The following is a 14,297-nucleotide window of genomic DNA, read 5'->3' as shown; positions in this document are numbered from 1 at the left end:
ATCTACCTGTAAAGCACTTTTTATTGAATTTTATTTATTTTCTTTTACCAATGTGTGAGTGCTTTGCTTTCTGCCTGCTTCAGGGGAGGATTCACTGATTGATCGTGGTGCTATGGATAAGGCAACACCCTTGATGATTGCTGCTCAGAAGGGTCACCATGACTGTGTGGAGCTTCTTCTTCGCTATGGTGCCGATCCGAACCGAACTACGAATGACAACAACACAGGAGTGCACCTTGCTGCTCAGTCCAATAGCCTCCTGTACGTGTTTTGAGACACTTGGATCCAACTTGCTCTTTTATCTGTTGATAACCAGAAACATGCTGAGATGTGTTTGCATGAGTAAAATGCAAGGGCTTGCTTTTGGCATCGATAATGTTCTCACCTGGAGCTGCATGCAACAACCACAGATGGGAGCACAGGAAAATGACACACGCAGATATGTGAAAAAAAGTAGGAGGTAGGGATGTAACTTACTAATTCATTCGGTGTAGAGTCCTTGTTTGCGTTCTCTTATCTTCACGTGTATCACTATTTGGTGTAAAGAAGTTTCATGTTCTTGCTAAAGCATATCGTGTTTTTGTTTTCTTGTAATTTCTTGAAAGAGGTATTCATTTGTTTATTTCAGTGAGTACAGATATGCGAGATTCAATGTACAGTGGTGTTGCCACCACTTCATCATGCTGCACCACTTGAAATCACTGAAGTGACAGCCGTTTGCTCATGTCACTGGCTCAGGAGAACATTCTCATTAGTCTTGTTCGAAGTCACTAAAAAAAATATTGCTGTTAAGCACTGTAAGAAAAAGAAAATTATGGTATTGTTTACAATTTGACTAAGGCAGTGGATGTCTGCACTTCACTCTTAATGGGCATAGATGTAAGGTTGCAAGTAAGCCTTGTTCGTTGCCTGCACAAATAAAGCCCATAATTTTCTCAAATGCTTGTTCAAAACACATAAGGTGCAAATTAGCAGCCCTATTTGTCCCATCATTAATGAGTATTTGTGCTTCAGTGGAACATGAACAGGAGCAGAAATTCTGCTTTCTGGCCTGGCCTCATAACATTAAAACAGTGCAGGAAACTAGCCAAACTGTGCTGGCGTAACATGAAAAGAAAGTGCAGTGATTCTACTACCACAGTTGCCATGGCAATTGTACCGGCTTACATTCCATGCCGTTGTCTACTGCAAATTTCATGGTATGTTCTCTGCTCACATGACAGTACCTTCTCCTGCCTGGCATGTTTTCCTTGCTTTGTGTCCATAGCGAGTTTGTGGCACTGGCTTCCCCTTGTAATGGTTCTCTCACAGGCTTTGATATTTTGCTTGCAGCTGTCTCAGGCTTCTGCTTGGTGCCATGGACATGAAGCGGCTCCTTGAGAACTGTCTGCAGCCCTTCCAGAGGGCAAGCGCTGCCTCTGCCAATGAAGCGAATGAATCCGAGCCAATGATTTCGCCTCTCCACATAGCCATAGAGTGGAACAGGTATGTTAAGGCACACCCAGTCTGTTGATTTTGAAATTGACGGTGCTCCTTGAGGAACTTATGTTTCCTGTCATGGAAGTGTTCTTGAAAATTAATGGAAGTACATCCACATCAGCCTAGTCACAGTAGATTCCTAAGTGATTTTCGGGTTTGCAACCAGCTTGTGAATGTCAAGTTTATGGTGCCAATTTACTGGTGCCATAAATTTGATATGCTAAAGTCTTTCTTTTCAATCTATTCAGCATTTCTTTTTTCACTGCGTAGTGTAAACATTGCTATTCCTCCTTTGCAGTGAAGTTGCATAGTTATTCACTTGCTGCTTACATTTGCACCTTTTAATAAAACTTCTGCATTAATGCAACAATGCTGGCATATATATGCATGGAACTAACTCTTCAGGACAGCACATCACCCTTTTCTGCCACTGTGGTGCACGGCCATGTAAATATTGTCACATGCGCAGATTGTGTTGCACCAGCATGCATCACTGTACTCTTGCCATGCACTATGCTATGTTAATGGGCTCGAGTTTAGCCCTGTGGCTATGGCTGCATCATTAGTTCCCATTATAATTGTAATGCTACCTTGTTTGTAATATTCTCAGTGGTCAAATGTTCTTCCTGACATTATGTTTCTGCAAATACATTAACCACACAACAGTGGTCAGCTCTTCTTGAATGCAACCTGGCACAGTTATCAGCAAAAAAGAAAGCTCCCAAAACTATTCTGTCCGGTATGTTCAGTAATATTCTGACTGTTCAGAAATTCTTTCTGACATTCTTTCTGCAAATAGAATAACCACACACAACAGCAGTCAACTCTTTTTGAATGCAAGCTGGCACAGTTATCCACAAGAAGGAAAGCCCTCGAAACTATTTTGTTCTGCATGTTCAGTAATATTTTGGCTGGTCAAAATTTTTTCCTGACATTATGTTTTTGCACATGCAATAACCACACAACAGTTTTCAACTCATTTTGAATGCAACCTGGCACATTTATCAGCAAAAATAATGAAAGCTCCGAAACTTTTATTCTGTATGTTCAACGATATTCCGAGTGTTCAAAAGTTTTTCCTGACATTATATTTCTCAAATACAATAACCACACACAGCAGCGGTAAACTATTTCTGAATGCAACTTGGCACAGTTATAGGCAAAAAGAAAAGCTCCGGAAACTATCTTATTCTATATATTCAGTTAGCACTGCTTCACTGCTGCTGTCTGTTGAATGTGGCCTGGCCTCATAGCAGTTTGGTGTGCATTGCCATGAGACCCTATGTGAAGGCAATACTTGCGTGTAATACACACAGTACTTTTCATTTATGTAATTTTTGGTACGGGTGACACACATGAATCGCAAGTTACTAAGGTATTCTCCATTAAATCTTATCCCCAATTCTTTGCTTAGTAACTCAGAGGACCAACTGCAATGCATGCTCACTGACCTGGAGAGGCAAAGCAGAAGGGTGGGTCTAAAAATTAATCTGCAGAAAACTACCGTAAAAACCGGAATATAGGTCGAACTTTTTTTCAAAAAACCATTGCGAAAAGTCGACCCTCGACTTATATACCGGACATTGGCGGAAAAACTACGAAAGTCTTGCAACAATGGGCGGATAAAGTAAACAGCCGCCTTCGCCATCGCCATCATCAGCAGCGCGGCGTTAGTTCTTTATAGACCTCAGACTCTGCCCAGGCGGCGCTGCGGAAAAACCCGTCACCAGCGCCCCCATCGCAGCCTTGGCGCTAACTGGGTATTGCAAGAAAAGCTGTCCGCAAGCGAAGGTGCATAGACCACAATGGACCCTTCTCTTTCGTTTGTGTTGAGGCACGGTTTCCTAAAAATCAAGGACCTGGAAAACTTCTTCCGCCTATCCACGCTTCGGAAAGGAAGCTCAGCAGGGCGAAGTACGTGTACAATATAAAATAAAGTCTCAAGTGTTATTTCGGCGTGCTGCAACTCGCAAGTACGGAGAGCATCAGGTTTGTCTATAGGCATATCAGCATAAAAATCTAAGGATTTCAAATTGGTTCATGTTGAATATGTCCTGAACACAAGACTTAAGTATCTCCTATATTTTTATGTATTTTATTGTAATGTTTTGTCTCGCAATTATTTACAGAGTAAATCTTTTAATAGCCTTTTCCAGGGCAGCAGACAGAAAACGGTTTCCAAGGCAGCGAACAGCTCTCATAACGAAAGTAAGCTTCCTACAGTGCCTACGCGCTGCATCTTTCTTTCTCGCAGGAGCTACAGCATCGCTCAGTACCTTAATTTGAACTTTTCGCAGACGCTTCGAGCAACAAGCGCGCACAAATAAATGTAAATAAACGCGACATTTTTTTTTTTCTTTACACACATGCGTTACCTCGCAATTACTCATCCAGTGCTCCTATACAGCAACTTTATTGCTCACATTTGAAAAACGCAGTCGAGCAGGCTCAGTACATTGCGAAGCGTGCTTGTTGTATCGGCGCAGGACATGCAAAATACCGAAAGTAGAAATGTGCTCGCGATACGACGATGCTCTAGAACAGGATTTTGAATTCATAAACGAACCAAAATGTTTGGTTACGCTGACCTGTCAAATCTCCCCGTTCCACTTGTTGAGTCAAGCGGACGCGGACGTCTGTTAAAAGGTGGAGATATCGATGGTACATAAGCAGGATGGTTCGCAACGTTGTTTTTTCTGTTACTAAGTGGCGGCTGCAGATGCTTGAGTTTTCGCATGGTTACCACGGTCCTCCGTCAGGGCCACGCAACACAATTACAGAATAACAAAATTGTCGCACTTTCTCATGCGAGCCGCTGTGTTGTGGGGAATGCAAGTAATCCGATTAACCAACAGGTTGAACGGCCCGTATCCAGCGCTCTCGCCTTTCCCCTTCATACGATCGCAATGGAAATCGGTAAAACTGAACGTTGTTATCCTGCCCTTCACGTTCATGGCGATTTACAACACAACAGTAGCGTTGATTGCGGCATTTCTTCGTAGCGCGCGGAGCTATCGTGGTTGCCGTCGCTTCCGCCATCAGTTTGAAGAGTGAGCCAGCAAGCGCTTTATGGCACTTCGGCGTAAAGGGCTTTACTTCGGCGGCGCGTCCGACTAGCGTAGAAATTCATAGCTCTCTGTCTGGGTGTTAAATGCGCAAAACACTCGCAATATGGACCAAAATCTAGTTAAATCGTTGTTTCGCAGTTGCTATCTGCATAGGCAACTTAGCAAGGGAGTCGGGCTTCGCACTACTCAATTACTGCCTCTTCGCAACGGCAGGTGGCGCTACGTGTCTTGCAAAACTCCAGAGTCTGACGTCCATTCTATGGCGTGGCGACATTGTGGCACCGGCATTTTGCGTTTCCACTGTCGCAAAGTTATATTAATTAAAGGCTGCATTTTCATTTTGTTTCAAAATGAGCGGAAGCCGACGTCAATTCACCGTCGCCTTCAAGAAAAAGGCGATTGAGTACGCGGAAGCCCACGGCAACCTGGCAGCACAGCGCGAACTTGGAGTATCCGAAAATAGCATTCAGTAGTGGCGGAGGTAAAAGCAACGTATTACAACTTGCAGCAACCAAAAGAAAACGTCGTTTCGTGGCCGGATCGCAGCGGACTGCAGAACTGGAAGGCAAGGTTGCGGAGTCCGTCCGAGAGCTGCGTGTAAGATCGCTGCCTGTTGTCGAATGCATTCGTTTGAAAGCGGTAGAGATCGCACGCGCCTATGGACTGGACAGCGAGAAGCACTCGTCATCCGACTCTGTTCAAACGTGTTGCTCTGATTCGGAGTAGCGCTTGCGGACTTCGTGCCCTTCTGTGTACTGTACACCCGACGAATTTTTAACAGTATCGCGCGACCGTCGGCCCGCGTATTTGTCAGCACCTTTTATCATCACGGCACGGAGCGGCGAAATAGCGAAAGTAAGGGCATGTGTACACATGCGCGTATCTCGTTTGTTTCGCTGCTCATCGCCGTTAATACGGTGTTGACAAGTACGCGGGTCGATGGTCGCGCGATATCGCTAAAAACATGGCCAGGTGCACATGCGAGCAGCATTTAAATAAATACTGTCACCGTTGTGCAACCCGCTGAGTCGCATTTGTTTATAGGTAAGGGTGTCATGTCTTTCGGTACTTTTGCCACTGAAAAAGATTTTTTTTCATTTTTAGAATTCGTTAGTTGGGGGATCGACCTATATTCCGGTCCGACCTATAGTCCGGTTTTTACGGTAAAGTAATGTTTAACAGTCTTGGAAGAGAACAGCAGTTTACGATAGGTAGCGAGTCACAGGAAGTGGTAAGGGAATACATCTACTTAGGACAGGTAGTGACTGCGGATCCAGATCATGAGACTGAAATAATCAGAAGAATAAGAATAGGCAGGGGTGCATTTTGTAGGCATTCCCAGATCATGAACAGCAGGTTGCCATTACCCCTCAAGAAAAAAGTGTATAACAGCTGTGTCTTACCAGTAGTCACGTATGGGGCAGAAACCTGGAGGCTTACGAAAAGGGTTCTACTTAAATTGAGGACGGCGCAATGAGCTATGGAAAGAAGAATGATAGGCGTAACGTTAAGGGTAAAGAAAAGAGCAGATTGGGTGAGGGAACAAACGCGAGTTAATGACATCTTAGTTGAAATCAAGAAAAAGAAATGGGCATGGGCAGGGCATGTAATGAGGAGGGAAGATAACCAATGGCCAGTAAGGGTTACGGACTAGATTCCAAGGGAAGGGAAGCGTAGCAGGGGGCGGCAGAAAGTTAGGTGGGCGGATGAGAGTAAAAAGTTTGCAGGGACAACATGGCCACAATTAGTACGTGACCGGGGTAGTTGGAGAAGTACGGGAGAGGTCTTTGCCCTGCAGTGGGCGTAACCAGGCTGATGATGATGATGATGACACACATGAAAATATGGTATATTTGTATTGATAAAACATGGCACTCTGATCAATCTGTGCGCACTCGTCAAAATTTTTTTGTCAAATGCCCATGTGTAGCACATCTATATAATGGCTCTTGCATCCACACAGTTTTGTTTTAAGGGATATTAAGGAGAAGCATAAGGTTAAGCTAAATTGGCAAACTCTGTTTCTGGAATACTAAATATGTCACTCGTATTGTGAGTGGAGGCTTGCTATTGTAAAAGAAATAGTGCAAAAATAGAAGATTGGTTGTGACACCACTCTGCACACCTGGCACAAGATCTCTGTGATATCATGGATTTTTACAGTCTTTGAGAACTAGGCAACTGTTAAATGATATTGTCACATAGTGACGGTTAAGAAGCAAACACTGCCAAAAGTGTGAGTTAATAGCATAGTTCTTTATGGGGTGAACTTGAGCCCAGAGAAACAAGCAGCACTGAAATCATGATAGCGGCAACCACAGTTGTCTGTAATCGAATCTGAACTTCAGAGGTCAAGTCCATCCACTATTTATACATATATCTCCGTTCATTCTGGAGTAATAGCTGGTGCTTGCGCACATTCGAAAATGTACAACACTGTTTGCATCGCATGCACAGTCTGATTAGACAAGTCTGTCTTGCTGTAAAATAGGTCATAACACTCAGGAAATTTTCTATGGAGTAGGTGCATCCTGTGCCCAGCGATAACAGCAATAATGTACTGAAAAATGGTAACTGGCAGGAAGTAAGAAAACCTATGCTGGGCAATATAGAAGGCTTGCATTTTATTGCAAAGAGACTAAAGAGTCAACCTAGCAAGTTGGGAAAACATTTTCCACTCCAGAATGATACGAGAAAATCATTTGATATCTGCGATGTCACACTAATGTGACATCGCCTGATGTGACATCGCAATTATATCACCTTGCAGTCGGGCGATATAATTTAGTAAAGGGAACTTTATTTTCTACTCTGGTAATCAATATTTTACCACCGAATGAATGGAATTGACTTCTGAAAGAATATTTCATTGGTCAAAACTAGATTAGCGTCATACTTTGGTGCCTCTATAATCCTTATTTGTACGAACTGGCATATTTGCGCTGTTCTCTAGTCATGCATAAACAACAAAATGTATTTCTTGTGTTTGTCTTCTACATCGCACCCGCGCATTAAATTTAGCTAATTTGCCATTAGTCATCACGAAAGACTAGCTATCCCTATGACAGATATTGTAGATTCCCGTGTAAGGGTGACAGCCATGTGAAATCTGCACCTCTAAATCTGGGCCTAAATATCTCAGAAAAAATTATTTAGGTTTGGGCTGCACCTCCATTTTGTCTGCACGCAACCTGTCAGGCGCGGTCATGTAACTGTATGTCCACATAGTACCATTGCTGTACATGGGTGCAAATATTGGTCTCCTTTTGGTTGCAATTGAAGTTGATAAATCTTTTGCCAGGAAGATCGTGAATTTAACCATTAATGTCGTCACAAAATTAATTTGACCAATTCCCCGCAGTTTGTGTTGCCGCAGTTTTCGTCTGTGCTGTCTTTCGTAGGCAGCTGCGTGCTGCTGCTGCATGTAAGCACTGCGCCATAAGGCCCTCGATGCTTTGTGCATACGTTGTCACTCTCGTGCTGCCTGAAAAGCATGCGTGTTCGACTGCAATGTTCTGTTCACCTTTCACATGCAAACCTTGGGCGTTTTTCACCATGAAACCTTGTGCAGTGCGCTGTTCGAGAATGTCTTCACCTTTGAACAGTGCGATGCCGGCACAGTACATTGTGTGAACATGTATGCATGACACTACAGGACAAGCCATGGGGCACCTGGATACAAATTTCATCAGTGCTTAGTACACTACTGCGGAAACAACCAAATAGGAATTTGATTGTTTCCGGAATAGTGTACTAAGCACTGATGAAATTTGTATCCAGGTGCCCTGTGGCTTGTCCTGTAGTGTCATGCATACATGTTCACACAATGTTTTAGGCCACTAAGGGCAGCACCCACAGGTTTTTCTGCTTTGTACATACTGTACACATTGGTGTAGTGAGCTTTTGTCCGTCCCACGTCAGCTGAAATGCACGCAGGCACTATCGTTTTGTGTGAAAGCTCCAGTTGTGCTCTTATCATACAACCTTATGTGCAGTGCGACATTCGAGCCCTCATTCAAGGATGGCTTCGTCTTGTAACAATGTGCTTGCGGTGAACCAAGCTTTAGCTGCTCTAGCTTCATGGTTACATGCCAGCCATGACATGAATTGGGTAGCCAATGAAACTAATATAACAGCTTGTCAAAGTCATCCCACATGGCGGCAAGCATGTTAGTTTTTCAAAGAACATACAAATTTATTCACTCTTTATTTATGCATTGGCTGCACCCAAAAAATTTGGGCCGAAATCATTAGAAAAAGTGTGACCCTTACACAAAAATATATGGCATTCATGTTCATTGCAGAGCTTTTGCTTTTTAAGAGAGCCCAGCTGAAATATCAGGCATGCTAGCTTCATTCATTCAACAGTCATTTGCAAACAGCTTCACAAAAGGCACTTAGTGTTCATTCTCACGCAGCCACGAATGCCTGCAGGAGTTGCTCAAAGCTGGCTTCGACCCCAATACCTACCTGCTACGGGTGACGGAGCCGATAGAACAGCTGCCTCGTCAGTCACACCCGCGGTACCACTCTGCCCTGTCATTTGCGGTGCTGAAGAGTGATGTGCCTTCCGTCCAGATCCTCCTCGAAGCAGGGGCTAGTCCAAATCACATCAGCAACAAGTGTGTCAGCCCCCTTGCATGCGGTACGATGACAGTGGGGTTATGTCTCATGTTGAATCAGTTATGTTGTGAGTGGGTTGTAGTAGTGTGAAGTGGTGTATTGTAATATGGTGCCTTGAAGGTTTTGAAATAATGCGAAAAGTGATTCCCGCTGCTGCATCCAAAGCAGTTCAAGACAGCGACCACATGTACTTCGAAGCCAGCTGGTGCAGAGTGCTTCTCATTGCTGAAGACCGATGTCATCTTTCACAAAAGCCTGAATGTGAAAGTTTTAAGAGTGGAGGGCATTAGTGAGTCTTGGGGATTCTTAGAATTCACTGATGCTTTTCGTATTTAAACACACAAATATCAGAGCGTCGTTTCTGTATGTACTTGTGTTTTGTGCCAAGGGTGTCCTCATCGTTCACTGACTGTGAAGCAGTTAAATGCAACTACTCTGCTCCAACATTAGCGCTCGTTAACCACTTTGTTTCTATTTAGAAAAGCCAAACATTATGTACCAGTATGTTTGTGAACCAATTCAGTTGGCAACACTAGCATAAGCTTTTCGTCAGGTTACATTACATTCGATGCAGCACAAAACTAAGTTTTGGAGGAAAAGGTAGGTCAGGGGCTGTATTTCGCTAGGATTTCTTTCGTCAGATTATATTGTAATACAGTGAAACCTCGTTAAACCGTAGTTTGCCAGAGCTCGGAAAAAGTATGTACTAAACGATAGTACTGCTTAACTGAAATAGCGTGATATCACCCACTGACCTGTCAAAACCATGCACTCAGAGAGAGTGCGATGAAAAGGCAAAAAACATGCAGTATTTATTCATTTCGCGCGACAAAAGTTTGTTATATTTTTTAATGCCGCGGCGGCCTAGCAGCGACGACAGTCGCTCAAGCTTCCAAGCTGTTACGTTTCGCCTACGACGCGCGGTATAGCCGGCGCGGATGCAACGGACGCCGGGGCTTCCTTCAAAGCGGCGGACATTTTGGCCCGTTCGGAGCTCCCGCAGTCTCCCCGCCAAGCGCGTCCAGGCGTGTTTCAGTGCCACGTGTCTTCGTGTGTGCGTGTGTGTGTGTGTGCCCACGCTTGTCAAAGCGCGGCAGCCGGGGAGAGGAGCTCCCCAAGTGTGAAGCGAGGAGGTCTGTCCGGCGCCCGGCCGGCGGTTGAGTCACTACACTCGTCTCAACATGTATCTCCGCTCGTCCGTGCCCCGCCGTCACGTGGTCACAACCCGTGACCTTCCTTCTTGCCCGCGACGCCGAGACTATAAGAGCAGCTGCCCCCGGACGCCAGGAGAGAGGCTCCGATTTCTTCTGTCGAGTTACGTGCTCTCCCGTCTCTCACTTCGGTCGACCTGACCGCCCGCTCTTTTGCGATGTTAGAATAAACCAGTTGTTCTGTTACCAGTCGACTCATGCTTTGCCGGGACCTTCGGATGCTTCCAGTGCCCCAGGCCGCCAGGCCAACGCTACCCTTGGGGCTTGCGACCCGATTGCAACAACGGGTGTCAGCGCTGAGTTTGCAACAACTCGTGCCAGCGGTGCGATTCTAACAACTGGCTGGTAGCGGTGAGATCGCGACAACGGAGGCCAGCAGCGAAGAGATGCAGTTGACTGTATGCTGAGCAGCACAACGACCATCCGGGAGCAGTGCAACGAGCCCTGTGTGATGACTGGTTGCCTGCAGCGGAACGACTGCGCTGAATTCTTGGCTGCGAGGTTTGGTGAGTGCGGGACTTTCTTCTTCTGAGTTTTGCCAGGCTTTTGTTAGTGTCAGAAACAGAGCTGGTAATTGTGGTTGTCGTTGCTGCCGGGTTAGTTTGCGGCAAGACAATAGTAGGCAGTAGAGAAAGCAGCATTCGGAGCAGCCATGGATTTGAAGTCGTTGCGCCAACCGAAATTGCTGGAGCTTGCAAGAGAGTTGGGTCTGGATGTCTCAGACAAACTCAGAAAACCGGAACTGCTAAGGGCTATTCTTGAGTTAGAAGCTGAGGATGACGAGCTGTCGGAATGCCTTGAGACCATTGAGGAGAGGGAGACGGCAAAAAGACAGGAGCGCGAACTTAAAGAGCAAAAAGAAAGACATGAGCGCGAACTTCAAGAACAGAAAGAGAAACAGGAGCGCGAACTTAAAGAACAGAAAGAGAAACAGGAGCGCGAACTTAAAGAACAGAAAGATGAGCGCGAACGAAAAGAGCAGAAAGAAAAAGAAGAGCGTGACCGTCAACACGCTTTGGAAATGAAGCGTCTCGAGGTAGAGATGGAACGCGCTCGTAATGGAAGTCAGGCACACGGTGCAGGAGAACGAGTATCGTTCAAAATGACTGATTTGATGCGGCCGTTTAAGCTTGGAGAGGACATTGGTTTGTTCCTGGTTAACTTTGAGCGAACGTGCGAGAAGCAGGGGTTCTCTCGGGAAACGTGGCCACAGCGCTTGCTCACTTTGTTACCCGGCGAGGCGGCCGACGTAGTCGCTCGCTTGGAGAGAGAGGAGGCAGAGGATTTCGAGAAAGTGAAATCGAGTCTGCTAAAAAAGTACAGGCTGTCAGCGGAGGCGTTCCGTCGGAAGTTCCGGGAAAATGAGAAAGGCAGAAGTGAGTCGTATACAGAGTTTGCCTACAGGCTAATGTCAAACATGCAGGAGTGGCTCAAAGAAGAGAAAGCGTTTGGTGACCACGAGAAAGTTCTGCAGTGTTTCGGGCTGGAACAGTTTTATAGTCGGTTACCTGAGAACGTGCGGTACTGGGTCTTGGATAGGCCAGACGTTAGTACGGTGGCTAGAGCCGCTGAGCTAGCCGAAGAGTTTGTGACGCGTCGGGCTCGCGGAGCTAAGGACGGTCAAAAGGGTGAATTTGGCTCCAAGTTTGAGAGGCCGAAGTTCACACCCATGAGAGCAAAGGGGGACACACGTAGTTCGGATGCGAGTGAAAGCAGTCCGACCGAACGTAAGGAGACGGCGGCAGCCGAAGCCGAACGCAGAAAACGGTTCGAGACGAGGCAAGCGCGCGTTTGTTATACGTGCCAGAAGCCGGGTCACTTTTCGCCGCAGTGTCCAGAAACAAAAACAAAAGTCGTGTTTTTGTCCTTATGCAGCACTGACGAGAACATGAAGCTTCTCGAGCCTTACATGCGAGACCTCCTCGTGAACGGGAAAGAGTGCCGAGTGCTTCGCGATTCCGCAGCTACGATGGATGTAGTTCACCCCTCCTACGTAGAACCCGATATGTTCACGGGCGAGTGCGCATGGATCAAGCAAGCCGTGGAAGCTCACAGCGTGTGTCTGCCCGTAGCAAGAGTGCTGATTGAAGGACCTTTCGGAGCGCTTGAGACGGAGGCGGCAGTGTCATCTATGCTGCCCCCCCAGTACCCGTACCTATTTTCGAACAGGTCCGATCACCTCCTGCGCGAGAAGGGGCTTTTGTTTGGTGAGGCTAGCGTTCAGGCCTTAACCAGATCGAAGGTTCGGGAGCTCGCTGCAAAGGCGGTAGTTGCGGGACCGACGTTGTCAAACAATGAGAAAGGGTCAGAGGTGCAGCAAGCTGATATTCAGAGCACGCCCGAACTGAATAAAATTGAGCCTGTAGCGTTGAAGGCACCAGATACTGGAGAGGAAATGCCCGACACGGGAAAGCTAGAAGTGCTATCTGCAGATTTGCTCATCGCGCCTACGTCAGATGGACTTAACAGGTTGCTAAAAGTCAGCCGGTCGGCTTTGATAGCCGAGCAAAAGAAGGATGGCAGCCTAGAAAACATACGCTGCATTGTCAAGGAAGGTATCGCCAAGAAAAATGCTCGCTTTGTGGAAAGAGGTGGGGTCCTGTACCGGAAGTATCTAGACCGCAGAGGAGTGGAGTTCGATCAGCTGATCGTGCCTCAGTGCTACCGTCAGGATCTGTTGCGCTTGTCGCATGGGGGTTCGTGGTCCGGACACCTAGGAGTTAAGAAAACTAAGGACCGTCTCTTGCAGGAGTACTATTGGCCAGGGTGTTTTCGGGACGCAGACCACTTTGTGAAGACATGCGACACCTGTCAGCGGGTGGGCAAACCAGGGGACAAATCGAGGGCGCCGTTGAAGTTGGTACCTATCATTACGGAGCCTTTTAGACGGCTCGTTATTGATACAGTGGGACCTCTGCCGGTAACAGCCACGGGGTACAGACACATTTTGACTGTGATCTGCCCAGCGACAAAGTTCCCTGAAGCAGTGCCGCTTAAAGAACTAAGCTCAGTTGAGATAGTCAATGCACTACTGTCCATATTTGCGCGAGTTGGTTTTCCTGCGGAAATCCAGTCAGATCAGGGCACGGTGTTTACGAGCGCTTTGACGACAGCCTTTCTCGAAAGGTGCGGGGTAAAGCTGTTACACAGCTCAGTGCACCACCCCCAGTCGAATTCCGTTGAGAAGCTCCACTCCGTCATGAAGCGCGTGTTGAGAGCATTGTGTTTTGAACATCAAACTGACTGGGAGCTGTGTCTGCCTGGGGTAATGTTTGCATTACGGACCGCGCCGCATGCGGCTACGGGGTTTTCGCCAGCTGAGCTGGTGTACGGTCGCTCGCTGCGATCTCCGCTTCGCATGCTTCGAGAATCGTGGGAAGGCAGGGGCGACGACCCAGTCGTGGTGGAGTACGTGCTTAAGCTCCTCGAACGCTTAAGAAGGGCACAGGAGTTGTCAGGTGAAGCAATGGCAAAGGCCCAGCAGAGGGCCAAGGTTTATTATGATCGGACAGCCAGGGCCCGTCGTTTTGAGGTGGGCGATGAGGTCATGATATTGCGCACATCGCTAAAAAACAAACTCGACGTGCAGTGGGAGGGCCCAGCACGGATTGTTCAAAAACTGTCGGACGTGAACTACGTGGTCAGTCTGCCAGGAAAACGGAAAGCACAGCAAGTTTACCACTGTAATCTGCTCAAACCCTATAAGCAACGGGAAGCAGTAGTGTGTATGATGGTAAACGCTCCCGAAGAGCTTCCGGTCGAGCTTCCGGGACTAGGCTCAGTGACGAACAGGAAAGACACCGATCAAGTCATTAGTGACTTAATCAGTAAAGCATCGCTGTCGCCTGAGCAGAAAACCGAACTACACCAGCTCTTACAAGAGTTTCAAGGTCTGTTCTCTGAGAGGCCTGGTAGG

At 46.7% G+C, this 14,297-nt stretch overlaps 1 protein-coding gene across 2 annotated transcripts in view; it reads left to right on the top strand.

Annotated features, from left to right (window-relative positions):
• The window catches only part of LOC126533119 (ankyrin repeat and SOCS box protein 3-like), a 29,473-nt gene that overhangs the window by 3,632 nt on the left and 11,544 nt on the right, over positions 1 to 14,297 (top strand). For both annotated transcript variants that reach the window (XM_050180389.3, XM_055071848.2), the window contains 3 exons: positions 84 to 261; positions 1,333 to 1,485; positions 8,966 to 9,192. In XM_050180389.3, the coding sequence (XP_050036346.1) occupies positions 84 to 261; positions 1,333 to 1,485; positions 8,966 to 9,192 (558 nt within the window). The remainder of the gene's footprint in view (positions 1 to 83; positions 262 to 1,332; positions 1,486 to 8,965; positions 9,193 to 14,297) is intronic.

The sequence above is a fragment of the Dermacentor andersoni genome, chromosome 7 (genome assembly GCF_023375885.2).
Source record: "Dermacentor andersoni chromosome 7, qqDerAnde1_hic_scaffold, whole genome shotgun sequence".
Classification (NCBI taxonomy): Eukaryota; Metazoa; Arthropoda; class Arachnida; order Ixodida; family Ixodidae; genus Dermacentor; species Dermacentor andersoni.
This window is presented reverse-complemented; position numbering and strand designations above follow the sequence as displayed.